This window comes from Mustela nivalis (genome assembly GCF_964662115.1).
Source record: "Mustela nivalis genome assembly, chromosome: 16".
Taxonomy (NCBI): Eukaryota; Metazoa; Chordata; class Mammalia; order Carnivora; family Mustelidae; genus Mustela; species Mustela nivalis.
Window position 1 is genome coordinate 45,231,375 of NC_139035.1, and position 26,643 is coordinate 45,258,017.

General features: G+C 46.4%; 1 protein-coding gene across 1 annotated transcript; it reads left to right on the plus strand.

Annotated features, from left to right (window-relative positions):
• Positions 1-1,885: 1,885 nt before the first annotated feature.
• On the plus strand, positions 1,886-25,050 carry LOC309850450 (uncharacterized protein). Its single transcript, XM_082704383.1, has 7 exons — positions 1,886-1,981; positions 17,078-17,217; positions 19,498-19,546; positions 19,816-19,922; positions 20,384-20,436; positions 20,710-20,892; positions 24,754-25,050. The coding sequence occupies exons 2-6, from the start codon at positions 17,133-17,135 to the stop codon at positions 20,866-20,868; spliced, it is 453 nt and encodes a 150-aa protein (XP_082560509.1). The 5' UTR covers positions 1,886-1,981; positions 17,078-17,132; the 3' UTR covers positions 20,869-20,892; positions 24,754-25,050.
• The last annotated feature ends 1,593 nt before the right edge of the window (positions 25,051-26,643 follow it).

The following is a 26,643-nucleotide window of genomic DNA, read 5'->3' on the forward strand; positions in this document are numbered from 1 at the left end:
TTAAATGCAATAATAATAATAAATAATAATAATAATTCCTCCACTTTGGGTATAAACTTTTGGTGGGGAGGGATAATAGTGTTCTTTCCTGAGTACAGGATTAGGGGAGTGGACACAGGTTGGGAGAGGTGAAGAATCAGTCTGTTTTGGATAAATTCTTTTGAGATGCTCATAGACTTCCCAGGAGTGATAGCAGATTGATGCGTGATTGTGTGGGTCTTGTGCTCTCCTAAGACTTGATGAAGCTGAAGATACAAATTTGGAAGACATCAGCGTGTAGAAAGTGGTTAAAGCCATGAAAGGGGCTGAGGACACCCAGGGAGAGTGTGGGGGATGGGGAGGAAGAGAAGCTCCAGAACTGTGTTCTGAAGCCCGCAGGTGGGTGAGGGGAGAGAATGAGCTGAAGAAGCCGAGAGCGAGGCTGGTGGGCAAGCAGGAAACCCCATTACCTCCTCCCAGAGACCCCTCAGTCACCCAGACTGGAAGAGGCACCACCCACTCTGCTTTTCTCCATCACGCTCCCTCATCCGCTTTGCCCGTTGCACTTGTTGCTGGTGTCCCCACCGTGCCGTGAGGTCCCTGAGAGCCGAGCTCTGGTGGTCTGCATCAGGGTTGTCTCCCCAGCACCGGTGCCTGGCTCAGAGTAGGCATTCGAACATCTGTTAAATGAGCAAGTGGAGGAAAACAAACCAACTTAATCCTTCTACCCCCAATCCATAAATAATGAAGATGGCTCTAAAACCTAAAAGAGAGAGAAGAAAGCAGCACAGGCTTTTCAATGCCCCGGTGACCATTCCCCCTGGGTAAGGCTCCACAGGAGCTGTCTACAGAGTATGTTTTTAAAAGCTACCTCTGGGGGCGCCTGGGTAGCTCAGTGGGTTAAGCCTCTGCCTTCAGCTTGGGTCATGATCTCAGGGTCCTGGGATCCAGCCCCTGGGATGGAGCCCATTGAGCTCTCTGCTCAGCAGGGAGCCTGCTTCTCCCTCTCTCTCTGCCTGCCCCTCTGCTTGTGATCGCTCTCTGTCAAATAAATAAATAAAATCTTTTTTAAAAAATTAAAAAAATAAAAGCTACCTCTGGGGGGCACCAGGGTGGCTCAGTTGTTAAGTGTCTGCCTTCTGCTCAGGTCATAATCCCAGGACCCTGGGATCCAGTCCCACATCGGCTCCTTGTTTGGAGGAAAGCCTGTTTCTCCCTCTAACCTCTGTTGCTCCCTGCTTGTGTTCCCTCTCTTGCTGTCTCTCTGTCAAATACATAAAATCCTCAAAGAAAGAAAGAAGATACCTCTGTTCTACCTGATGTCACCTGGCTTGGAATTCTATCACTGTCCATGATTCCCCTAGAGCTAGACATTCTCCTTCGGGCTAGTGCTTAGCAAGCTCTCAATAAATCTTAGCTATTTATCTGAGCTTTTGAAAACGCAAATACCCAGAGAAAGAAGACTCATGGAGTCACTAACTCCTAAGAATGAATTAGTTTCTTGAAAGAAATGGTTTTCTGTTTTTCTAAGATTTATTTATTTTTAGTAATCTCTACACCCAACCTGGGGCTCAAACTGCCAACCCTGAGTTCAGGAGTCCATGGTCTTCCGACTGAGCCAGGCAGGCGACTGCCCCCAGTGGGAATAAAGAAAGCATTTAAAAGGGTGTGGGCCGGGTGGAGATGTGGAAAGGGAGAAAGTGTTTCCAAACGGATGCTAGAGAATCTAGAGCAAATCTCAGCTTGTGGTTTTGCAGAGGCCCACCTGCACAGCCTGGAGATGGGCCACATCAGCCAGTGGCTTCTGATTTGGGGGGGGGGGGCGGGGAGTGGGGTGTGAGTCTCCCTCTGAGCCCAGCCAGGCTGGGGAGGAAATGAAGAGGCTCTCGAGGGAGGGGCAGGGGAGAGAGGATGGGGTAGGGCGGAGGAGAGCGGCCACAGTGAGAGCAGCTGCCTCTTCCAGATGGAAGACTGCGGCTGCTGATGCTGCTCCCCGAGTCAGGTAAGTGGTTCCGTGGAGCGCTCCGAGCGCGCTTTCAGTTTCTTTCCTACGTGCCTGGAACCCCGGGAGCGCCTGTCGTAGAGTCCACGCTCTGCGGCTTAACGGGATGAGAGCAACGTACCCCCCTCTCCTTATGCCGCTCCCTAGGGTGCTGTGATACACCCTCGGTCCTCTCACCAGAGGCGTCGGCTGACAACTGTGTATGCGGATAATGGAGAGGAATTCTGTCCTTGTGGTTGGGGTACATCTAAAGGCTTACAGGAAAAGGACTGAGCTGCAGGCTTAGTGCCTTATGATGAGCGGTTTGGGAAACAGCAGGCAGATGTGTATTGTTGGGCAGACGTATATGGGTCCATGGGTCTTCGATCCCAAACTAGACGGTGGGCATCTTGAGGGCAGCAGCCGTGCCCTAGTCTAGACATTCCAGTCCTCCGAAACCCAGCACAGTGGTTGGCACTTGGAAATTTATCTGCACTTGCCGGGTCCGAGACGGTGAATATCTGAAAGGGGGCTAGTCCGAGCTGGGATGTGTTGCAGGTGTAAAATGCATACTGACCTCAAGGACTTGATAGGAAAAGAGAACAAAAAAATATCCTAATAATTGTTATATCAGTACAGGTTGAAATAGTCATTTTTTTTGATATATCGGATTAGATAAAATATACTATTAAGATTAAGTCCTCTGCTTCTTTTTGCTTTTTTTAAAGTGTGACTACTACAACATTTCAAATTCATGTGTGACTCGTGTTACATTTCTCTTGGACGTGTCTGGTCTCTGCTGCCCTGACTTTTGCCTCCCCTTCTCTCTTTCTCAGCTCTCTGATCAGAAGAGAGATGCCCTTCGCCCGGGGCATGTAAAGTCCCTCAGAATCTTTTATTGGCCAGAGTAAGATCTCCTGTGTATTTTATACTTGTTGAATCCCTGATTACACCTTCGCAAATGTGTTGCTCGTACCATGTAATCTATCCCTTTGTTCTAGGATAAAGGAATTTGGGTGGCAGCAAGTGGGAGGGGGACTAACTTTTATTAAGCACCAGCTCAATCTATTTTCAGGACAGCTCTGCGAGGTAGACCTTATTGATTTTTTTCAGATAAAGAAACTGAAGCTCAGAGAGCTCTGACAACTTGCTCAATATTGCCCGCCTGGAAAGAAGCACAGGGTCAGGACTCAAAACCTGACGTGCCTGGCTCAGAAGGCCAGTTCCCCCCCCCACCCCCCACCCCCGACTCCTAGCATGTGGCTTTATTTTTGCATATTTGAAATAGAGTTTGCAGGAGTTTGCATAAGTCCTATTATGCCTGCACACAGAAGGAAGTCATTAGGGAGACCCTGGATGATTTATTCTTTGTCACCGATTTCTAAATTGTACAAGGAACAAGCCCAGGGTTGGTTCTCAGAACACCTGGGAACATTCTAGTCCTGGCATGGCCCCAGTGTAACTAAGCGGCCTAGGATGCATAGCTTCCACCTCTGAAAACAAAGAGGACTTTTACCATTTGTGATCCCAATCCTGTTGGCTGGGGAAACCGAATGAGACTGATCTTGTTGCTTAAACCCTCCTGGGTTACACCTAGAGTTGAGTTTTTTTAACTTAAGAATTTTTTTTTTTTTAACAGTCTGATAACCTGTTATTTCCTTATGTCGAGATTGCTATTGATGTGCTGGAAACCAAATTCCAGATAAGGGAGTCTGCGTTGTGTGGGTGGGCAGGAAACCTCAAGTTCATTTTCAAGGATCCCCCTCCAGGCAGCTAGTGTTTTCCAGAGCCGATTTGTACATACGGCTTCATGCCTTGCAAATTCCAATCTGGTCTCATTGCTAGAACTCCTCATTATCTGTTTAGCAGATGGGAGGGGAAGGCCAAGTTTCTTCATAAACCTGCTTATGAATCCTCCCTGAATAGCCATTTTAAAAGAGTGACATCAAATCTGGGATGCCCCGAGGAGTGTGGTCTTCAGGACTCCAAGGGCCTGTCCTCTCGCTGAAGTTGAGCGTAGGAGGAAACAAAGTCCCGGGGCTCTCCTAGTTGCAGCTCTGACCTGTCCGTTGCAGGCCATTCAGCTCTGGAAGCTCCCCCAGCCCCAGCGCAGACCCAGCTCAAACCTCTTGATCCAATGAGCGCTAACGGCTTAGGACAAGGCCTTTGAAGATTCATTTACCAGATGGTTCTGCCATTCCTTGTCGCCAGTCTCTGGAGGGTCAGTCTAAGTATCCTGCAGTAGTTAGTTCTTCTGAATGGATTTCAGGGTGAAGAGTGATTTTTCTCTCTCCACCTTGGCAAAGCCATACCTTAACTCGCTGTCAGTTTTTGAGGCTTTGACATTAAAAGAAATGGGTCAGAATATACCCTTAATCTAAATCCCTTTGAAACTTGGCTCTGGGGTCAAAAGCGTGGGTATGGGGGGGAAGGGACAGACAGAACTGGTAGTAAGGTTTTGAAAGCCTGTTTCTTTTTTGTTATTAATTTCATTAATTGAATTTTATGAGATCATGGTCTGTATACTGTTGAACATTTGGCATTATTTTAAAGTTGTGTTTCTATTTAAATACACATTTTGTAACATTCTTAGTTGGCCCGTTTTTACTGAATTCTACCTTGTATCATTTCCCTTACATATTAGGCGATGATTTCTGTCCGCTTTTATTTATCTGAAAATACATTTATTTTACTCTCACGTTCGAGGAATATTATCACCGGATATAGAATGTTTTTCATTGAAGTGTAATTAACATACAGTCATGTTAGTTTCAGTCGTACAATATAATGATCCAACAATTCTATACATTACTCCATGCTGACTGCTGTCACCATCTGTCAGCAAACAATATTATTACAATCTTACTGACTATAGCTCCTACTATGTACTTTTCATCTCTCTGACTTATTTATTTTATAACTGCAAGTTTGTACCTCTTAATCCCCTTCACCTATTTCACCCATCCCCCCACCCACTTTCCCTTTGGCAACCATCAGTCTGTTCTCTGCATTTAAGAATCTTTTAGGGGCACCTGGGTGGCTCAGTGGGTTAAGCCTCTGCCTTCAGCTCAGGTCATGATCTCAGGGTCCTGGGATCCAGCCCCACATCAAGCTCTCTGCTCAGCAGGGAGCCTGCTTCCCCCACTCTCTCTTTCTGCCTGCCTCTCTGTCTACTTCTGATCTGTCAAATAAATAAATAAATAAAATCTTAAAAAAAATTATTTGCTTCTTTTTTCTTTGTTCCTTTGTTTTATTTCTTAGATTCCACATATGAGGGAAATCATAGGGTGTTTGTCTTTCTCTGTCTGACTTATTTTACTTATCTTTATACCCTCTGGGTCCATCCATATCTTTGCAAATGGCAGGATCTCATTTTTTATGGCTGAGTAATATTCCAGTGTGTTTTATACACCATCTCTTCCTTAAACCTTCATCAATGGATGGACACTTGGCTTGCTTCGTATCTTTGCAATTCTAAATTCTACAATAAAAATAGGGGTGCATTTATCCTTTTTCATATGCTGTTTCATTTTCTTTGGACAAATACTCAGTTACAGATTACTGAATCATAGGATAGTTCTATTTTTAACTTTTTGAGGAAGCTCCATACGGTTTCCCGCAGTGGCTTCCCCCGTTTGCTCTTCCACCAACCGTGCACGAGGGTTCCTTTTTTGCCACATCCTTGCCAACACTTGTTGTTTCTGGTCGTTTTGATTCTAGTCATCCTGACAAGTGTCCGGTGGTATCTCACTGTGGTTTTGAATTGCATTTCCCAGATGATGAGTGATGTTAAGCATCTTTTCATGTGTCCGTTGGCCATCTGTATGTTTCCTTTGGAAAAATGTCTATTCAAGTCCTCTGCCCATTTTTAATCAGATTCTTTCTTTTTCTTTTCTTTTCTTTCTTTCCTTTTGTTGTTGAGTTGCGTAAGTTCTTTATATATTATAAGTGTTAGCCCCCTTATCAGGTATATTATTTGCAAATATCCTTCTCCCATTCAGTACATTGTCTTTGCTGTGTAAAATCTTCTAATTTTGGTTTAGTCCCAATAATTTATTTTTGCTTTTTCTTTCCTTGTCCAAAGAGACATATCTAGAAAAATGCTCCTACACCTGATGTCAAAGAAATTATTACCTACATTTTCTTCTAGGAGTTTTGTGGTTTCAGGTCTTACATTTAGGTCTTTAATCCATTTTGAGTTTAGTTTTGTGTGTGGTGTGGGAAAATGGTCCAGTTTCATTCTTTTGCATGTTGCTCTCCGGTTTTCCCAACAGCACTTGTTGAGGAAGAGACTTTCCCCATTGTATATTCTTCCTTACTTGCTCATAGATTAACTGACCATGCAAGCGTTGGTTTATACCTGGACTCTGTATTCTGTTCCATTGTCTACTTTTGTGCTGGTCCCACACTGTTTTGATTATTACAGCTTGGTATTGTATCTTGAAGTTTGGAATTGTGGTGCCTCCTGCTTCATCCTCCTTTCTCAAGATTGCATTGGCTATTCGGGGTTTTGAACCTGTTTCTTTCTTGAGTGTGCTTATCAGCATCAAGTTCCTGTCACTCAACACATTCCGTGACTACTAACTAATCAAGGACCATTGCTCGAAACTAGGTAGCTGCAAATAAAAGGAGGGAAACATTTCATATGAACAAAAGCCCTGTTAAGTTACTTCTGGAAAACGAGCTCTTTTGAAGATCTTTCAACCTGTCAGGGTGCCTGGGTGGCTCAGTCGGTTAACCCTCTGCCTTCAGCTCAGGTCATGATCCCAGAGTTGTGGGATAGAGCCCTGCATCGGGCTCCCTGCTCATAGGGGAGCCTGCTTCTCCTTTTCTCTCTGTCCCTCCTCCCCACTTGTGCGCTCTCTCTCTCTCTTTCAAATAAATAAATAAGATCTTTAAAAAAAAATCTTTTAACATGTCAACAATGAAGATCAAGATATATGTTACCCTTGAATTAATTTTTTTTTTCTTTGAAAATCTGGAAGTAAAGAATCTGTTGGTCAACTTTGCAGGCAGCAGCTCTGATGGGGAGGAAAAGACAGTGATGTTGTTCTGCTTTGCTAAAGCCCGTTATCTATATCCTCCTAAAAGATCATAACCTTCAGACTGTATCTCAAAACAAACAAACAAATAAACCAACAAAACTCCAAAGGAAAAAGACAAGGCTCACTATTAACATGGCTACCAGGACATGTCATCCACGGCACAGTGTGGCACTTTCAAATTTACGTGTGCTTTTAACTGGGTTGAGAGCCTTCCAAGGCAGGGAGCACACAGTAGGCACTCAATAGATGCTGAATAATCAGGGTGTGGTAGGGAGCCAGCCCTTGGCTGATTTGCCATTCTTGGGGCTCTCGCTGGTTCCTGGAGCTGCTTCTGAAGCACCCCGCATCCTCTAAATCATAGAAGGGAGTGAGGTGCATTCATGTTCCTTCCTCACAGTGACATCCCCATTTAGATGCAAGTCTTGAGATCCTGATGGAGCAGGCTTGGCAGTGCTGCCCAGGGCATCCCTGGGCGGGGACGGAGATGAGAGAGGGAGGGAGGAAGGGTGTTGGAAGGAGCGCTGTTCCCATGCGGGTGGTGGCTGATGGTGCTCTGGGCGGGCCTGGAAGGCTTCTGAGGGACAAGGTCATGCTCCTCCTCCCTCTGGGCCATCCAGCAAGTCCTTCCTACTAGTGGCACAGACAGAGAAAGACGAAGGCAGACTGGCCTCCGGTGGGGGACGGAGGGGTGGGTCAGACAGGAGGGTGGAAGGCGGGAGAATCTGGGACTAAACGGAGCAGACCCTGTGGATTCTTCCCGGGCCTCGGCCACACTCTCCTGCTCCCTCTTTCACAGCGGGCCCCTGTCTTACTTATTTAACATCGACTCTGCCGGCAGCTCTGGATTTCAAAATGAGCTAAATGTAAAGTGACTCCAGCGAGGCTCAGGCACTGGGTGCACCTGATTATTAAGGTGACGTTTACTGGAATGTGTTTTAAAATAGGGTCTCAGGAACGTGGAGATCGTCCAACCCTCGCTCATCACGTATCAAAATCGATACAGGGCAACAAACAAACAAAACAGCCAACAACCCAGGTTCATTGCACAGCTGCATCACTGACCTACATTAAGAGCAGGCAGTACTAGAAGGAGGTCAGAGCCGCACGTGCATCCGGGCTTCACCAGAGGCAAGAAGGGGAGATGCTCTGTGAGCAGAAGGGGAAACCCAGGGTTGTTGAAAGAACCTTGACCATCAGGAGAAATTTTTATTCTCCTCCAGGCGCTGGGTTCACAGGCAGCTTCAAGGATGCCCGGGCTGCTTCTGGCAATTCCATTCGCCTCTGAATCCTTCTTGTTAAAAACAGTCTTCACTTTCCAACGCTTCTGTTCCATCAGAAGTGGCCTCTTAGGGTTCTCGACTCAGGCACCTCACACCGGCTTCCTCTCCTTTATCTTGATTCCCTCCCTTTTTTGAGGCTCACTGCCCCTTCATCTCCAGCCTGATGGCGGGAGGCCAGCTCTCTCTCCACCCTGCCCTCTCTCCTTTTCTCTTTTCCCCCTCCTCTTTCTTGCTCCCCTTCCTCTTTTAAAAAAAAAAGATTTTATTTATGTATTTGACAGAGATCACAAATAGGCAGAGAGGCAGGCAGAGAGAGATGGGGAAACAGGCTCCCTGCTGAGCAGAGAGCCCTTTGCGGGGCTCGATCCCAGGACCCTGAGATCATGACCTGAGCCGAAGGCAGAGGCTTTACCCCACTGAGCCACCCAGGCGCCCCCTCACTCTCTTTTAACATGGTAAATGCTCACTGCAGAAGAATTGAAAAACATGGAGAAGTAAGAAAGTTCTTCTGGAAACTCACCAGAAACCTCACCACCCCAAGATAATTATTGCTAACATTTGGGTACTTACTTTTCCCTGATGTGGACATGGAAAGATGGCCGTAATATGTGGCCAAGTGGGGGAAACAGGATACTGAGGGCGCACATGCACAGACACACATGCGTCTGGCGAATTGATTTTAATGGGACATATCTGACATTCTGCTGTGTTATCTGTCTTTTATGGACTTGACACAAGGGTGTAAGCCTCTTCCCCCATTAATAAATGAGTTTTCATAGATCACTTTAATGGTCAAATGTTATTTCACTTTATGGATGTCCTACAATCCATTTCTCAGTATTAAAGACGTGTCTCAACTGCTGCTGTTGTAAATGACTTAACAGTCATAGTCTGACACCCAAATGTTTGCATATCGTTAGAAAACAAAATTCAAGGGGTGCTTGGGTGGCTCCGTTGGTTAAGTGTCCAACTCTTGATTTTGGCTCAGGTCATGATCTCAGGGTCCTGGGAGCATTTCTTGCTGGGGGAACTGGCATGGAGCCTGTGTAAGATTCTCTCCCCTCTCCCTCTCCCTCTGCTCCTCCCTCCTGCGCTCTCTCCCTCCCCCGCCCCCTCCCCTTACACACACACACACACACACACACACACACACACACACACACATTTCAAGTGAGTAAATCTGAAGATCTAATTAGCTTTATTCAGTGATTCATGAACTGGGCAGCATCTCTTCTAGCAAGTAGAGGGGAGCTCCAAAGTGTTACAGAAATGGAAAGGTTTTTAAAGGCAGAACAAAGAAGTCATAAATAGAAAAAAAAAAATGAGTTCAGTAGAGGTCACTTTCATGTGGGGACAAAAGGGTATTAAAAGGTAGATTAGTTGATCTTCCTTTGGGGGATGAAGAGAACTGATGTGACAGTTTGTCTTCTTGGTCTTGACGGGAAAACTGACTGGTTGAGACTAGATTTCTGGGGCAGGTGGAAACTGCAGTTCGAGTAGGCTTCAAGTCCCCATTTGGAGACTTGGCCTTAGGGACACTATTCTGGGTCTGTGGTTTTCTTTCGAACAACCCACATTCTTGGCTATTTTCTTAGGATAAATTCCTTTCAGTGAAGTTGCTGGGCCAAAGAAATAGGGTCATCTGTAGGGTCTTCTGATATACACCACTGAATTTCCCCTCACCAAGATTCTAACAACTGACTTCCTGCCAGAGTGTCCAACCCGAGAACATTTGCCAGGACTGAGCCTTTTCCTTCTTAAAAACAAAACAAAAACAAGACAAAACAAACAAACAAACAGAAAAATGGTTTTATTTTTTTTTATTTTTTTTTTAAGATTATTTATTTATTTATTTGACAGACAGAGATCACAAGTAGGCAGAGAAGCAGGCAGAGGGAGAGGAGGAAGCAGACTCCCTGCTGAGCAGAGCAGCCCGATGTGGGACTCGATCCCAGGACCCTGGGATCATGACCTGAGCCGAAGGCAGAGGCTTTAACCCACTGAGCCACCCAGGCGCCCCAGAAAAACGGTTTTAAATTGTTTTAATTTAACTGCTTTGCTTATGACTGAGTTATACCTTCTTTCATAAATGTTTTATAGATGGATCTGGCCATTTGCATGTCTTTGTCCAGACATATCTTGAACATGGGTTCAGCGCTGGAGACTGGGAAATAGGGCAGCGTGCAAGGATTCATGAGACACGTCTGGTCTTAGAATTCATGGTTGAGATGACTCTCCTCTTTCCTTTTTCTACAATTTTTTCTTTTGGAGAAATTGTTATCAATGTCAAGAGACTACAGTTTCTTTAGATTCATATTCAAACTCTATGTCATGTGTTTGGGTTCTTTGCATTTTTTCCTAATTTTTCTTGGAATCCGTCAGTTATGGTTGACAATGGGGCCAAAAGGTAATTTCACATCCTGCTCACATTTCTGTGAGAGACTCATGCAACCAACGGTAGTGTGCTCTTTTATTACTTTTTTCCACTTTACCTTTCTCCCCACTTTTATTCAACAATTCAAAGCATTTCGTTTCTTCTATAGGCAGCTTTTCATTTCCCATTTATCATTCAATACCTTTTTTTTTCTACTCCAATATCTTAGAAAAACAGCATATGAACCTAGTATTTAATTTTGATATTTGTAACTTTAAAAAATAGTATGTAGCAAGCTGTGACATTTAATAGCAATTAATTTTTATCTTGAAGAAACTTCCTTTTACAACCCATAAATAATAGCTGTGCTTTTTTTTTTTTAAAAGATCTTATTTATTTAATTGACAGAGAGACAGCACAAGCAGGGGGAGTGAGAGAGGGAAAAGCAGGCTCACCACTGAGCAAGGATCCCGATGTGGGACTCGATCCCAGGACCCTGGGGTCATGACCTGAGCCAAAGGCAGATGCTTAACAGCCGAGCCACCCAGGAGCCCAAAAGCTGTGCTTTAATTCGCAGTCCATTATATAGACACTTCTAATGTATGGTAATGAAAATTAAAAGAATAATATTAAAATCAAGATACTAATGTTAAAAAGAAATGAAATACTAAAAATAATTAAAGTAATTATTTTATGGAGACAAAATAAAATGAGCATTAATTGTTACAAACATGAGTTATGGTATAATGAAAGCTGATAGATTATCATTAGGAGCTCCAAGCTACTACTATTCAGGCATCCATTTGAATTTTAGTGCAGAATTTCAAATTTACTGATACACCAATACTAATAGAGGATTTATTTATTTATTACTATTTTTTTTAGTTGAGGTATAAATCAAAATAGCCGTTGGAAAAGCAGCTCTTGTTTTGAAACAGTTAATGTAGATGTCTCAGATCAGCGAGCTCTTTATCAACTCATTCTGCCTCATTGTGTGAAGTAAGTAAATGTCAACACTGTTAGAAAAAGTTTTTATTTCCATGTGTCAGAAACTTATCATAATAAATGGATTTGGTTAGATTTTAGACATTTATTTTTGTTATCCACCAGAAAATTAATAAGAATATAAACCACCTCGGGCACCCATGTGGTGCAGTTGGTTGACCAGAGAATTCTTGGTTTCTGCTCAGGTCCTGATTTTGGGGTCTTGAGATCGGTCACTGGTTCAGGCTCTATGCTCAGTGCAGAGTGTGGTTGGGATTCTCTCTCCCTCTCCTTTGCCTCCTCCCCTGGGCTCTCTCTCTCTCAAGTAAATAAATAAATCTTAAAAATATATATAATAATATATAGTAATATAATATGTTATACTATATATATTTATATATAGTATATAGGTGTAGGTGTATATATACTCCTACCTATGGAATGAGCAGTTAAATAAAAATGTGAAAAATTTTCAAAATTAAATGATGTTTCTGAAGCCGGTAGTTGTCTTAGATGCCGTGCCCTTGAGCAATAAGCAACTTGAACAACCGTGCTTCACTACTCTAGACATTTATGTGGCCATTACAGGGAATACAGTGCTCCCACGTGCATAGAAACAGCCCACATAGGAAATGCAGGAGTGACTAAAGGATCGTGAGACCTGTGTTTGGATGCCAGTCACCCTGTTTGCTGTGACCTTGGGCAGTTCACTCACTACTCCCTAGGAAACCTTAGTCACCCCATCTACAGATGAGAGTAAGTACTGTCAGCCAAGAAGCTGATATTCTGATTTTCTTAGGAAGCGAAGGTTAAGGCAATTGTCAGAGGCTTGCGAATAAGCCACCGTGCAAACTGAAAGCCTAAAGATCTTTAAAGTAGCCTCCAACCAATAAATGGCCTTGTCACAAACCTCAAGAACACACGGGTTTCTATTCTGAGAAATGAAATTTGGCAAAAACAACCTGAAAACAACAGTCAAAGTCCCAGAAATGGTGAGAGTATTTACTTCAGAGGAAACCAGGAGGAAATGGGCTTAAATGTCTTCCCCCCATTTCCGGGCCCTATCTGTGCTGCTGACCCCGCTCGATGACAGCGACACGTCTGTGTCTGTGGCCATCCTGGGGAAAAGGAATGTGTCCAAGGTCCCAGCGTTTCGTCAAGCACTCACCGTGGCCGGCTCTGTTCCAGGTGCTGGCCTAGCCCTGGGGCAGATAAATCAAATCAGACAGGACCTCGGTCCGCACGCTCGGGGCTCTTGAAGTCGAGGTTGTGAATGGTCTTTCCTTCACCCTGTCCTGCTGGGTTCTGTCCCTCCTTCCTTCCACTATCCAAGGCAGCAGGTTCCCTCCCTCCCTCAGGAGTTCGGCGCTCCTTCTTTCAGTGTCGCTTGTAGCTCTCTGCATGTCGTGGCCCCAGCACTGCCCAGTTATCTTGCCATTGTCCAGCCCCAGCACGAACGCCACCTCCCCCGGCTCCACGCCAGCCTTGTCTTGTCACCCAAGCTGGAAAGGGACCGTCTTTCCTCTCTGATGCAAGAGCCATTTGTCTGTGTGTCACTCTCACACTGACCCACACCTGCCCTTGGTTACAACTGTTGGAGTCCCTGTCTCTCTTCCCTGGGGTGGGAGGGGGGATCTGGGAGCTCCCTCTCTGTGCCAGGGCCATGTCCAGCTCCTCCCTGACTCTGCCCGGAATTAGCTCGATTACGTCCTTCTGTTGGCGGCTCTCTGCCCTCCTGAGTCCAGGCATGGCTCTTATGGCTTATTCATGTATTATTTTTTGGTCTCCTATATTGCCGCATGCCCGTTCCCTCCCACTCAACCACCCCACTCCTGCCATTGTTTTATTAATAAAAGCACAGCCTCTAATCTGTCTAAACAACCATAAAGTTATTTACACGTTTGTGTCAGCTTGAATGACTCTTGATGTTGTTTTGGAGTGAATTTGCCTATTGACTAAGGGAATGAAACACCGCCTTGGAATTTCAGGCACTGGTAGCCAGCCAGGAAGGGTTCCGGGCAGGGCAGGTGACCCTGGGAATTTCAGTGGGAGGCGGTCAGCAGCTTAGCCTGGTGTGTGCCTCTTTTCCTCCCCAGACTTCCTGGACTTCAGAGCCGTGTTTCCTCCACCCCTGGTGTCTACCCGCTCTAGCGGGGCCGTCTACACGCCTGCCGCATTGTCAGCCAGGAGGCTTGGAGAGTTTTCTGTTCCAAGAGATTCTGTCCTTGACATATATAGCCTTTCGAGGACAGCTAAGTCTGATTCTCCTGTGGCTTGTGTTTTGCACCGCTTGCAGAAATGCCCCCCTCCCACTCTCTGGTGCAAATTCACCATGAGTCCCCCAGACCAGAGGTTCTCAAACTTTTTGTCTCAAGGTCCCTCTATACTCTTAAACATTATTATTATTTTTTTAAAGATTTTGTTTATTTATTCGAGAGAGAGACAGTGAGAGAGAGCATGAGAAGGAGAAGGTCAGAGGGAGAAGCAGACTCCCCGTGGAGCTGGGAGCCCAATGCGGGACTCGATCCTGGGACTCTGGGATCACGACCTGAGCCGAACATTATTAAGGAACCCAAAAAGCTATTGTTTATGCAGGTTATATCTATCTATAGTTTCCATTTTAGAGATGAAAACCAAGAATATTTTTTCAAAGATTTTATTTATTTGACAGCGAGTGAGCACAAGCGGGAGCAGCCGGGAGAGGGAGAGGGAGATGTAGGCTCCCTGCTGAGCAGAGAGCCCGATGCGGGTGTCCATCTCAGGACCCTGGGATCATGACTTGAGCTGACGGCAGACCGACTGAGCCACCCAGGTGCCCACCAAGAACATATTTAACTATTTAATTTAATAAAAAATAATACTAAAACCATTTTGTATTAACATAAATAACATAGTTTTATGAAAAAAATTACCTCATTTCCCAAGATATGAAAACTGCAGTGAGAAGAGAGGCATTGATTTACATTTTTGCCAATCTCATTATTAATATCTGGCTTGATCATTGGGAGCTAGATTCTCAGATACGTTTCTGCATTCAGTCTGTTGCCCAATCACATGGCATGCAGCCTTGGGAATTTACACTTGAGTACAAAGGACTCTCAACAGTTGAGAAAGGCAACCAGCATCTTAGTACTGCTATGGGTATAGTTTTGACCTCACCAACCCTCTGAAAAGATCTCTGGAACCCCCAGGGAGTCCCCGGACTCTACTTTGAGAACTGTCTGCTGCTTGATACCATTGGTTTCTTGATGGCAAGGCCACCTTTTTTCATCCTTATAGCCTGGGTTTTAAGCAAATTATGGTGATGACTCAGTAAATCTTGTTTGAAATACTTGGAAATATCTGTGACATTGGGGGCACCCCCCTTCCCCAGCCATGGCAGTAGCCCAACAGGGGAATACTGCGCTTATTTAGGTGATGTTACAGAGGCTGACAGCATTTGGATTCTTTGGGGAGCCAGCCTCAAGAGGCGCCGGCAGTTCTGTTTTGTACTCTCTGTGCTCTCAGATCTCTGTGTTTTGAGAAGCATTTTGATTTGGGGGAGCAGCCAAAGGCCATGTAGAGTGAAATCTGGCTAATAATATGCATAGCCAATTGGGTAACACTACATTTTGGATTTTTGAAAAGTAACACCGACTCCTTACAATTTGGATTGCAAGTCTACTTTAATAGCCATCTGCCAGGTCTACACCAATGTTTATATGTGTGCAAAGCGAGGTTCGAGCATGTTTGAGAATTGTGCCATCATTTGGAGAGCAGACATTGGAAACTATCTCCATGTCTACTACCAGAGACCCGTTTAATAAATGGTGGGCATCCATGGAATAGAACACTCAGCAGCTGAAAGAAAGAAAGTTCTGGAACTTGTTGATAATAAGTTAACTCCAGGATATATTCAGTGAAATAACAGAGGCAGAACAACAGATACAGCATGCCATCACCTGGCGGGAAAAAACTGTTTTGCTTGTGTGTGTCTGTATGTCTGCGTGTATCTGTCTGTCTGCTTATGTATACACAAGCTGTATGCTAAACTGGAAATGCTGGTTACCTCCAGGGAGGGGAACAGGCTGACTGGGGTGAAGGGTGTGGGAAAGCAGTGTTTCAAAGACTCTCCTTTTGTACCTTTTAAATTCCGAATGATCTGAAAGCTCCTTGATGAAACAGGAACTTTTCACTGAAAAATAAATAAATAAATAAGTAAAATAAGTAACATAAAAACTTTGAAAGAAGCCCCAAACCAAAAAGATGAACGTTTCCTCCTCCCTTCAAAATTAAAAATAAAACGATTCCTAACTCTTAGAAAGGCTATTCTCCAAAGAGTCCTCAGGACTACATGAGTGGTGGGACTATGAGAAGGAATGTATAATGCGCATGGGGCCATGTGCAGAGGGGACACGAGAAGGAGGCAAGGACATGCGTTGATGACAAGAACCGGCTATCTCTGCAGTGGTGCCTTAATCTCGTCACCCTGACCCCGTTTCAGAAATAGGGCAATGGAGTCCAGGCAGGCTCCGTGACTCACCCCCATCACCTGGGCTTTTGGTTCCAAATCTTGCCTTATTAAGGGATTTCCTTTCTGCTTCTGCAGGTCTTTGTGGGGGGTATGGGGGGGGGTTGTGGGGGACAGAGGGGACAGATCCTCTTTTATTTGGTCTTAAACCTACTCTGTCCTCGCCTCAAACCCTGAACACGGGCTGAGTGGCTGCAATGGCGTCCGGTGGCCTGCGTCTGTCTGACTCTACCCCACGCCCAGGAAGGGCGTCCTCCTGCAGGTGCCTCCAAGGACACCGCTCTCGGTGTGTGGTAGGCTCAGCTCCCCTGTTTCCCAAACCGGCGTTCCCCACTTTATCACTTTGCCACACCCATCTCTACTTTATCACTCGGTTTGGTTGTTTCGGGGGGACTTGGGGTGGTTTCAAATCAACTTCCCTTTCAAAAGGTAAAGATCTGCCAGCAACAAGGGAGGAGGCTCACCCCGGCTTCGATCGTTGGAGGCTCCGGGTGCTAGAGAGCCATCTCTGGCTTCCGTTTGTTGGTTGGACAGATACATACGGAGGCTGTTGGGTGCAAAGGCACTATGGGAGGCCCTGGGGCTGCAAGGGTGGTGGATGGACAGCAGTCAAATCCCAGATATGCCAGTGAGACAAATCCATACACTAGCAGATCAGAGGGTGCCGTCACAGGGAGACGCTGGGGGATGCACTCCGGGCCGCATGTTTGCCAAAGGCCTAGCTGAAGATGCTTTGCTTCAGAAAGAATTGTTCTTGCAATGCTTTTGGGGGGTCTCCCCTGCAGCAGGGAGATGCTGATGTCCGCCCCACCCCACGGGCTCCCGAGATGGAATGAGAAAAGTGGAGAAGAGAGGGGTACCCTGGGGTTCCGTGTCTGCCAGCTGCTGCTAAATACCTCTGAGAAACTCTGTTTCCAGCTAAAGGAGACCACCTGTCAGGACCCGGCCCAGAAACAGGCTGGGTGGACTTCCTGGCAAAATGAATTGGACCAACTGTAGGTTCCAGAACGCCAGAGCCAGCAGCAATGCCTTCCTGGATGAACCCATACCACGGCTCTGCTCCGGTAAGACCAGCTGAAAACCAGCCCGAGGCCAAGGGGCTATGATTCACTGTTAAACCGTATAGTCAGAACACCTAGTTCTCACCCTGTACGTGGGTATTCTAACTATGCCCATTTCACAGATGAAGAAAATGAGGCTCAGTGACTGTGCTAAGATCACACAGTTAGGAAATGAGCTAGAGCTCAGGCTCATTCATGACCCTCTTCATGCTGGTCCTCCTCACCTCCACTGCCTTCCCAGCTGTGTCCTTGCCTTCTTAACCCTCTGCTCTCTGTTATTCTCATTACAAACAAGGGTGCTCTATCCCAGCCAGCCCCCCCAACCCCAACTGGTGCCCCCGGCTCCCCTCTCACAGCTCCAGGCTTACGTGTGACTTCTCACCCCCCCCTCCCCCCACACCAAGCCCTATGGCTTGGTTCCTCATCTTCAGTGTCGGTGTCACAGGCACAGGGAAGATCTGGTTTCCAAATCCCCTCCCTACCCCTCACTCGGAAGGTGGGCAGGAGCTTGTCAAAGAGAAACTTGGTGAGGTCAACTGTCTTACTCAAAAGGGGGACAGAAGGAAAGGCAGAGGGGAAGTGGACCATTCAGGTGCGTGATGCAATTCTGTTTGGCTGTAGAGCCCCAAGAGGCTGGGATGCTTAATGGGTCTGCTCCTAGGTTTTCATTAGCGGGCATTGGGTCGTCCTAGGGATGCCTTAGGTTCCCTTCGTCCAACCTGAGAGACAGCTCTGCTTTTGGGTGTCTGCAAGCCAACTCCCACGGTGTGTTTGGAGAGGTGCTCCCTGCCATTGGGGCTGGATTGGACAGCCCCACTTCATGGGGGGAAGGAAGTGGAGGGACCTAAGTGCACACAAAGAGAGCTTTGGGTTTGGAGTCCAAGCCTCAGTCCACGGCTCCAGCCCCTGTGTGAGCCACATGGCTCGTGCTGAAGCTTCTCACATGCGTGGTGGGAGGGTTTGACGGGGTATGTTTTAAGATCCCTTCTAACTCTGAGAATCCAGGGATGGGCTGTGTCTGGAGAGGGGATGGACCTGGTGTCTCCATCCCTTGACGCGGGAGAAATGGTTTTATAGTGTGGAGAATAGCACACCCTCCCCGCCCTGAATTTGGGAAAGCTCTCACATAACACCCTCTAGTTCCATCCATGTCACTGCAAATGGCAAGATTTCATTTTTGATGGCCGAGTAGTATTCCGTGATAGATATTAGATAGGTGGATGGTTGGATAGAGAGATAGATGGTTATAGAGAGATACAGCTGGACACAGACACAGATCTCTATATCTATCTGTCTGTCCCCCACATCTTCTTGATCCTTTCATCTGTGGATGGACATCTAGGTTCTCTCCATAGTTTGGCTATTATGGGCATTGCTGCTATAAATATTGGGGTACAGGTGCCCCTTCACCTGCTACCTCCACCCAGTATCAGCCTACCTTTCCAGGGTCCTGACTCCTTCCTGTCCCACCACATGGTCCTCTCTGGGTACCCCTCATTTGCCTTGTTTTGGTTATCTTTTTTCTGGACATCCTGTCATATTTGGTGTCCCTTAATCCTTTGTAAGGGGGCGAACATGAGAGTGAAATAACCACACAAAGACAACAAAGGGTAGCATGCATACACACACAATTTAAAGTCCAAGATATGTGGGTTCAAGTCCCAACACTGCCCCTCACTTGTACTGAGACCTTGAGCAAGTGTGATCTGTGTCTGAACTGGTTTTTCTTACTAACAATTGCTCCTGTCTCATTGTCTGTTTATGAAGATTGGCAGAGATACTGAATGTGCCTGGCATGTGTTAAGTCCCAGTAAACGGTAACTGATAAGACATTGATGTCCTGTAGAGCTCACTTGCAATGTGTGCTGTGAGTCCTTTTGGACTGCTCTGACAAATGACCGTAGACTGGGTGGCTGGTAAGCAACAGAAGTTTGTTTCTTAGAGTTCTAGATGCTGGTAGATCCAAGATCAAGGCACTAGCACATTCAGTGTCTGGTGAGAGCCCACTTCCTGGTTCATAAATAGTAACCATCTCCCCCCTCCCCCATGTCCTCACATGGTGGAAGGGGTCAGGGGGCTCTATGGAGGTCTCTTTCATCAGGGCACTGATCCTATTCATGAGGGCTCTACCTCATGACCTACTTACCTCCCCAAGGCCCCATTTCCTAAAACCATCACCCTGGGGCTTAGCAGTTAACATACGAATTTTGGCAGGACACAAACATTCAGTCTGTAACGTGTGTAAAAGTCTTCTCAGATTTCCTTTCCGTTTCTTTTCTGCAGAGAACTTCACAACCCTGAAGCCAGAGGCTAAATCTGATGAGCTTAGCAGGTAGGTGAGAGGAGGGCTGGACCCGTGGGTGAGACGTACTGGGGACTGTGGAGGAGGGGTCTGCCTGGCTTGGGTGCGGGGACTTGGGTGTGGGACCATGGCTCTGGAGGTTGGGGCAGAGGAGAGAGGCTCAAAATGGAGGCAGGAAATGGGTAGGAATTGGATACATGGAAGCCCGGAGATGGGAGAGGCCCCAGGACAATTCTGTGGGTGGTCACGGACCCTGGTCAAGGCAGCTGGAACACCTTCATTTCTCTTGCTTCTCCCAGCTTGGGGACCGCGGCCACAGCCATTTCTGGCTCTGTCGGTGTTGTGGCTCTCATCTTGCTCCTGGTGGGTCTCTTGTCCATGACCCTGAAGAAGTGGAGACATGAGAGTGAGTTGAACAAGCCGGCCCTGGAACTGGGGGGTGGAGATGGGGGTGTCTCTCCCAGGGGCCGGCCTTGGGGGACGGCAGGGGAGGGGGAGCTATGGCCTCTGTTGCTCAGACCTACCAGACAGACTCTGCATAGAGCAACAGATTTATTTATGGTGCAAATTCTTTATGCTGAGAGTCATAGAGAAGCAATCTGCATATATACTTATGGTTTATAACATCAATGAAAAGAAACATTGATGCCACATAACCTCATCAAAGTAATAACCCGGATTATGAAGTTTACCAACAGTGCGCACTCTCCCATCGCATTCCGCATTCCGGGCATTTCACTTCCTCTCAGGAGCCCTGTGGGTTCCATACAGTGAACTTGACATTTCAAGCAGAAGTCCAGCAATCAACCAAATCAAGATGGTCACTATGTCCACTCAAGCTGACTCTGAATGTATTCATTTTTCTAGGACTGTTTCAGAAACAGCTGAGGCACCAGACCGACTTTCTCCATAAAACTTCGGTAAGGAGATAGTCATCGTACCTAGAGGAGTGTCTAGTCACCTCTGCCCCGATTCCAGGCTGTTTCCTATGTAGATGCCATAGAGGGAGTAGTGGGACGAGGCAGAAAACAGCCCTAAAAGAAACTGGTTTTGAAGATAGAAGGAAAACCGAGTTTGTTCGGCAAAAACCCAATACTCCACTTGCAGTTCTGCAGGGGGCCAGTAGCTGGTATCATGTCTGGAAGTCTCCAGTGCGTAGGTCTCTGTGTCTAACTGGGGTCCTGTCTCTGAAGGAGCTTTCCTGCCATGCTGATGCCATATATTCCAACGTGATCAACCTGGATCCCTGGAAAGAGGACGACTTTGCTGTCTATGGCAACGTGCCCCCTTTCGATCGCCCCAGGAAGACGTCGCCAGACCGAGTGGAATATGCCTCCATTGTATTCCGCTGATGGGAGGCTGGCGACATGCTTCAGGTGGAGTGTCAGACCCACACCCCAGCGGGATCCTGAGTCGGCTTGTGCTTCAGATGGGTGATGTGTGTGTGTGTGTGTGAAGGCGCGCGCACGCGTGTGTGTTTAGAAATATGCATAAAACATGTTCTAATGGCTGTAAATGGCTGGTATTTCTTCTAATTTATTGGAAATAAAGTGCAGTTCTAATGGAAAGGGGTGGCATATGAGAGACAAGGACATGCTGGTCCAAGCCACCCCGGCCCCAGAAGTAGATTCCTGAGACAGACGGGCCAACAAAGAAGACTTCTCTAGTTCTTGCCTTTCCTGAGGCAGGGTTCATACTAGTCAGGGCTCAGCTTCTGAATTGTGTCTCTCTTATTCTGCCTTGTCAAGAATTAACACCTTGCTGGCGTCTGTGGAGACGTGAATGGTTGCCTACCTTGTACGTCTGCCCAACAGAACCGCTGGGCAGTATACAAGAGTGGGGGTGTGCAGCGGAGGCCTGGGGAGTGCCCGCAGGCAGGGAGGGCCCTCCGGGGAAAGGAGTGTGGAAGGAATGTCACACTGTCACCACTGACCAGGGAGAGCTCTGTGGGAACTTTGGAAGATGTCTGGAATTATGGTTGCGTGTCTCCTTCTCTTCATTTAAAAACACGTATTAAACCTCCCCATGTTCTAGACTCTGGGAATCTAGCTGTGACCCCAAAAGACAAAACCTTGTCCTCACAGAGCTTACCTTCTAGGAGGGGGAAATAGTCAATGAACAATGAGCACATACACAAACTGTCCGATGGGGCCGTATGCTGTGGGGAAAAATAAAGCAAGTCGTGAAACAGGCAAGGCCAGGTGGCTGCGGGGTGCTGTTTTGCGTTGGATGACCAGGGGAGGCCTCACCATTGCTTGACCTAAAGGTAGTGACAGTAAATAGGGAAGAACATTCTGGGAAGAAGGATTATCGAGTGCAAAGGCCCTGGGGTGGAAGGACACCTTACATGGTCAGAGAATAGCAAGGAGGTGAGTGTGTTTGTAGTGAAAGGGAAACAGAGGAGATGAGGTTTGTGCAACAAATCAGCCCCTGAGTTTGGGAATTAGGGATCCAAGGCAGCATTTCCCATAGCATCTTCCATGGGATGTTAGTTCGGAGCAGCCTGGTTTGGGAGGGATTGTGCCTCTGGCTGTACGTACCACTCTCTGTATTCCCATTCCTCTTCTCTGTGGGTCTCCAGCATTCTCCTCACTTACAGGGGGACTCCTGGACCCCAGGCCTGATCTGCATCTCACCCTAACCCTGTCATCACCCAAGGTGATTTAAGTGGCAAGGTAGACAGTCCTCCCTGCCTCTGAGCTCAGAGTCCCCCACAGTGTGTCGTTCTAGGGATGGAGAGATTAAACGAGATCTAGGACCCATTAAGTTTGGGAAACAATGAATAAGCAAAGAGTAATGGCGAAAAAGAAAGTTCCACTTAAAACCAAAGCTGATGAAAGCCACGGCTTGTCTCCAGACGGGGGAGGTGGCCTGGTTTATGTCAATGACACCATGTCCTATGCCTCCATTCCATTCATAAGGAAGGAGGAGTGGAGGAGGTAGAGAGGAAGCACTGACATTTCCAACCCTCTGCCACCTTTTCTGTGTCAGTCAAGGGCAAGTCCAGGAGCAGACAGCCCTTTGTTTCAGCAGAGACAGTATGCTTATCACGTGCCCTGGTGGGCTGGGGATTTTCCTAGCATACACCCGCTGTCCCAGCGACATTCCTATGAGATCCCCTTTCGCTCTGAAGTATTGTAGTTTGTATGGGACAGTATGCGGTGACCCATTAACAAGGCAAAAGTGCAAAGAAGGTCTAAGGCCAAGTAAGGAGGGGAAAGTCAAGATGGTTTGCACCATTAAGAAAGAGTGAGTTGGGTGGGGGTGGAGGAGCCTGGGAGAATCATGAGTTAGGGGGGATAATGGGGAAAGTTTTGAGGGGAAGGTGGGGCTAAAGTCAGATAAAAGACTCTACCACTACAGACCTCAGGAAAGCCTGCTGAACACACGGATGCCTGGTGTAGGTGTTTTGGGGAAGGGAAAAGGGGACTGAAATGCGCCTCTTGGTCAGCACAGAGCAGAAATAAGAGGGAAGTGGTAAAAGGTGCTCTATGAATGAGCTGGACAAGTCGGCGGGGAGGCTGAACTCAGAGCTGGAAGTGAGAACACAAACCCTCTGGAAACTCTCAGAAATCTCGGGGAGGGCCCCAGAGTTTCCAAAGAACCAACAGCTAGAATATTGAGTGAGTAGTATTTAAATCTTAATGGGTAGATTGACCCCCTACATCAATCTGGCTTGTAAAATTTAAACAGGATTCTTTATTGCAGGACTTCTCAGAGCCTTCAATATGTAATGTATTCTGTGAATGGCCATGTAGTGGCCTTTAAACTCCTTTTCATTCCCCAAGGAGCATCCCATAGGACAGCAAATATTCCTTATAGCACCTGTGGGAAGAGTTGATGGCAGTGTCACAGAGAGACCCCAGGGACCAGGCTAATTCTGCTTCTGCCCAGGGAGGGTGCACAGTAGCCATTAGACTTTCATGGTGGCAAATGGAGTGTCTGCTCAGCCTGAAGCCAGGATACCCCCTCTACCAGCCTTGGTCTGTGACAACAACTCCAAATTCTTAGTGAAGCAGCATGAGACATCTCTCTATGATAGTAGCTCTCAGCTGGGAGAAAATTCACTTCCCCTTCCAGGGGACATTTGAAATATCTGAAGACATTTTTGATGGTTACAATGAGGTGGGATGTGTGTGTTACTGGCATACATTGGGTAGAGGCCAGGATGCTGTGGAACATCCTATGATGCATTGCCCCCCCTTCCCCCCAACTAGAATTATCCTTCAGCAGCACTGCTCTTCAGAAATCCTACTCTAAGGTCTTCCTGGAGCCCATGTGCAAGCCCCCCCCCCCGCCCCCCGTGCTGGCTCCTATAGCTCTCTAAACTGAAGATATTGCTCTGCTTTCTCTGACCCAATCTTGGGGCCCATGGTGATTTTAACACCAGTAAAATGAACACTTAATAGTCATTAAGAAATGTTAGCACCTGGAATGAAGCATCCCAATTTGCTGGGGACTGTCCTAGTCTCCTAGTCCCGCTGAGAATTCTAGGTTCCAGGAAACCTCTCAGGTATGGACTAATAGCTAGGACTCCAGTACTAAATCAACCTTTGTGACTTTGGAGGAAACGGCTGCCCTACCCAGTTTGGATGGGAGAATTCTGGATATCTCCAGCTAAAGCCTGGAGGGCAAATGAGTTAGTTATGTGCTCTAAGAAGGTCCAGATCTTGGGCATTAAGACAAAGTCCTCCAACTCCAGCTCATCCTCAGAAGTTGTCCGCAGCTCAACAGCCTTCCTCTCTTTGCCCTCCACCCACACCCATGACTCCTGCCCGTCTCTGAGGAGCTGCTCAGAGCATTTTGCTGAGTGACTGAATGGATGCTGATCTTCTAGAAGATTCTTGGGAAATTCTGTTAAGTAGGTTGAGTAGCTTCTAGACGTTGTGGCAACTGTTCTTTCTTTTGGAAAAGCATAATCCTGCAGGGCTCTGAAAACCCTCAAAGAAAGTGTATCTGTTTAACAAGGACAGGGATTTAGAACATGAAATACTTTGCAAAGTCCTAAGAGAAATCTCTCTGTGACCGGACATGAGGCTTACTTCCTCTCTTAATGTTTTATGACAGGAAAGAAAAGGCCAGAATTACTGGTGCCTGGTGATAATAAAAAATAGGTCGCCTTTTGTTTTATTTTATTGTTCTGTTTATTTATTGTTGTTGTTTTGTTATTTATTTATTTGTTTATTGTTTTATCATATTGTATTGTATTTGTTTTATTGTTTTAAAATCCTCTATAGACAACGAAGCCTTCTAACGCCTGCTTCGGGGATAGACGCTCCCATGGCCACCCGCACCACCCCCTTGGGTCACCACTGTCGGCTCTCCATCTCAGCCCTTCGGTTACTGTGTTCAGCCTTTGCCAAATAAACTAATTTCCCCGAGTCCAGGCTTTCTCATCTGTAAAACGGAAATACTAATGGCTACTTCAACAGGTGCCGTCTGATGATATTACATGAAAATATTCTATAAACTAAAAGATGCTACAGAAAATGTGAATTGCCAACTGGTTATTACAATTGATTATGTTATCAGAAGTTGTTTCTCATTGATTAGTTGAGTGAACTAGATTGGCGGGACTGTGTTGCCATCATGAGAAGGGACTGGCCATTATCCATTAACACATATTCCTTTGTTTTGAAAACGTGCCTCAACTATCATTCAGGAGCAGCTCCTCATAAGCAGGAAGTCAGCAAATAAATAAATCGCATCATTCCCAATTTTTCACTTCCTTAGGAGCTGATCATCTAAGTGGGGAGCTAAAATAGACACAAAAGAATGGAAGAAAATTTGTGTGCAAGGTAGGCTAGCCCAGATGGAGGAAAGAACACAACATATAAAGATTCAAACTTAGCAAGGAATGTCCTTCATTTTCAAAGGATTCTTGTTTTAGAAAAGGATGTACTTCGGGCTTTGCAAAAAAAAAAAAATGTGTGCTGTACTAATACACTCTGAAAATATGTTCCTGGGCATGGAATGTTGAAAACTAGATCTAGTAAATTCATCGACACCTGGAAACACACCAGCTGGGGCAATCCTGATTGCACAAGGAAAGTGGGGGGACAGCTGGGGGTTCCGATGTGTTGAATGGATGTTCCTTGAGGCCTGGTGTCTGTGCACTCCCGTTCCTTTCCTGCTATGTCTTTGGGATCTCTTGGTCAGGCTCCACCTGATATTGGAGCCCCTGGGGCCTCTCTCTCAGGACCTTTGTCCTCTCACTTTACTCCCAAAGGCTTCAGGAACATTGGCCTGCTCGCCATAGAAGTCTGCCTCTCTAATGGCAGACAGAAGCTGGGGATTCTCTGACCAGAGACTGTGATGAGCCTGTTTTCCCTGCCTCCTTTTAACTTTCCAGAACACAGCATTCATCACATCTTTGTGTGGTTTCTTTTTATTTATTTGTTTATCTATCTATCTATTTATTTATTTATATTTTTTGAGAAAGGTGGGGCTGAGGGAGAGAGTGAGAGAGAATTTTAAATGGGCTCAGGATTTGAGCTCAAGATCCTGAGCTCCTGAGGTCATGACCAGAGATGAAATCAAGAGTCGGATGCCTAAGCAACTGAGCCACCCAGGAGCCCCCTTCTGTGCGATTTCTTCTCTGACATCCATGGTCCCAATCACATGAGGGCGAGGACCATGTCTGTCTTCTTCACTCCATATCCCAAGTGCTTGGCACGAGGCCAGGCACATCACAGACCATCAAGAAATAACGCGCAGAATGAATGAATGGCAGAGCCGTTTGGGAGGAAAGAACACAGTGGCCATCGTAGGAAAGCCCTCAGTCTTTTCTAGAATTCTTTTTTAATGGCACTTTCTTGGGGTAGAATTCACATACCATACAATTCACTCGTTAACACGCACGAGGTTTTTAGTGTATCCACAGAGATGTGAAACTAGTACCACAATCCATTTTAGAACATTTTGCATCATCCCGGCCCCTGGCAGCTGGCGCTCTGCATTTCTTGCAGGTTATTTTTGAAAGATGATGCAGCTTGGGATTGAGTCCCAGATCGGGACTCCGCGCCCATCGGGGAGACTGCCTGAGATTCTCTTCCTCTCCCTCTGCCCCTCCTCCTACAAGCTCTTTCTCTCTAAAATAAATTTAAAAATCTTTTAGAAAGCAAGGG

What these genes read in the sequence shown, in the direction of transcription:
- LOC309850450 (XM_082704383.1), top strand. Translation starts at nt 17,133, where the DNA reads ATGAATTGGACCAACTGTAGGTTCCAGAACGCCAGAGCCAGCAGCAAT. An exon ending in AAATCTGATGAGCTTAGCAG is followed by an intron (nt 19,547 to 19,815) that starts GTAGGTGAGAGG and finishes TGCTTCTCCCAG; the next exon opens with CTTGGGGACCGCGGCCACAG. An exon ending in ACTTTCTCCATAAAACTTCG is followed by an intron (nt 20,437 to 20,709) that starts GTAAGGAGATAG and finishes CTGTCTCTGAAG; the next exon opens with GAGCTTTCCTGCCATGCTGA.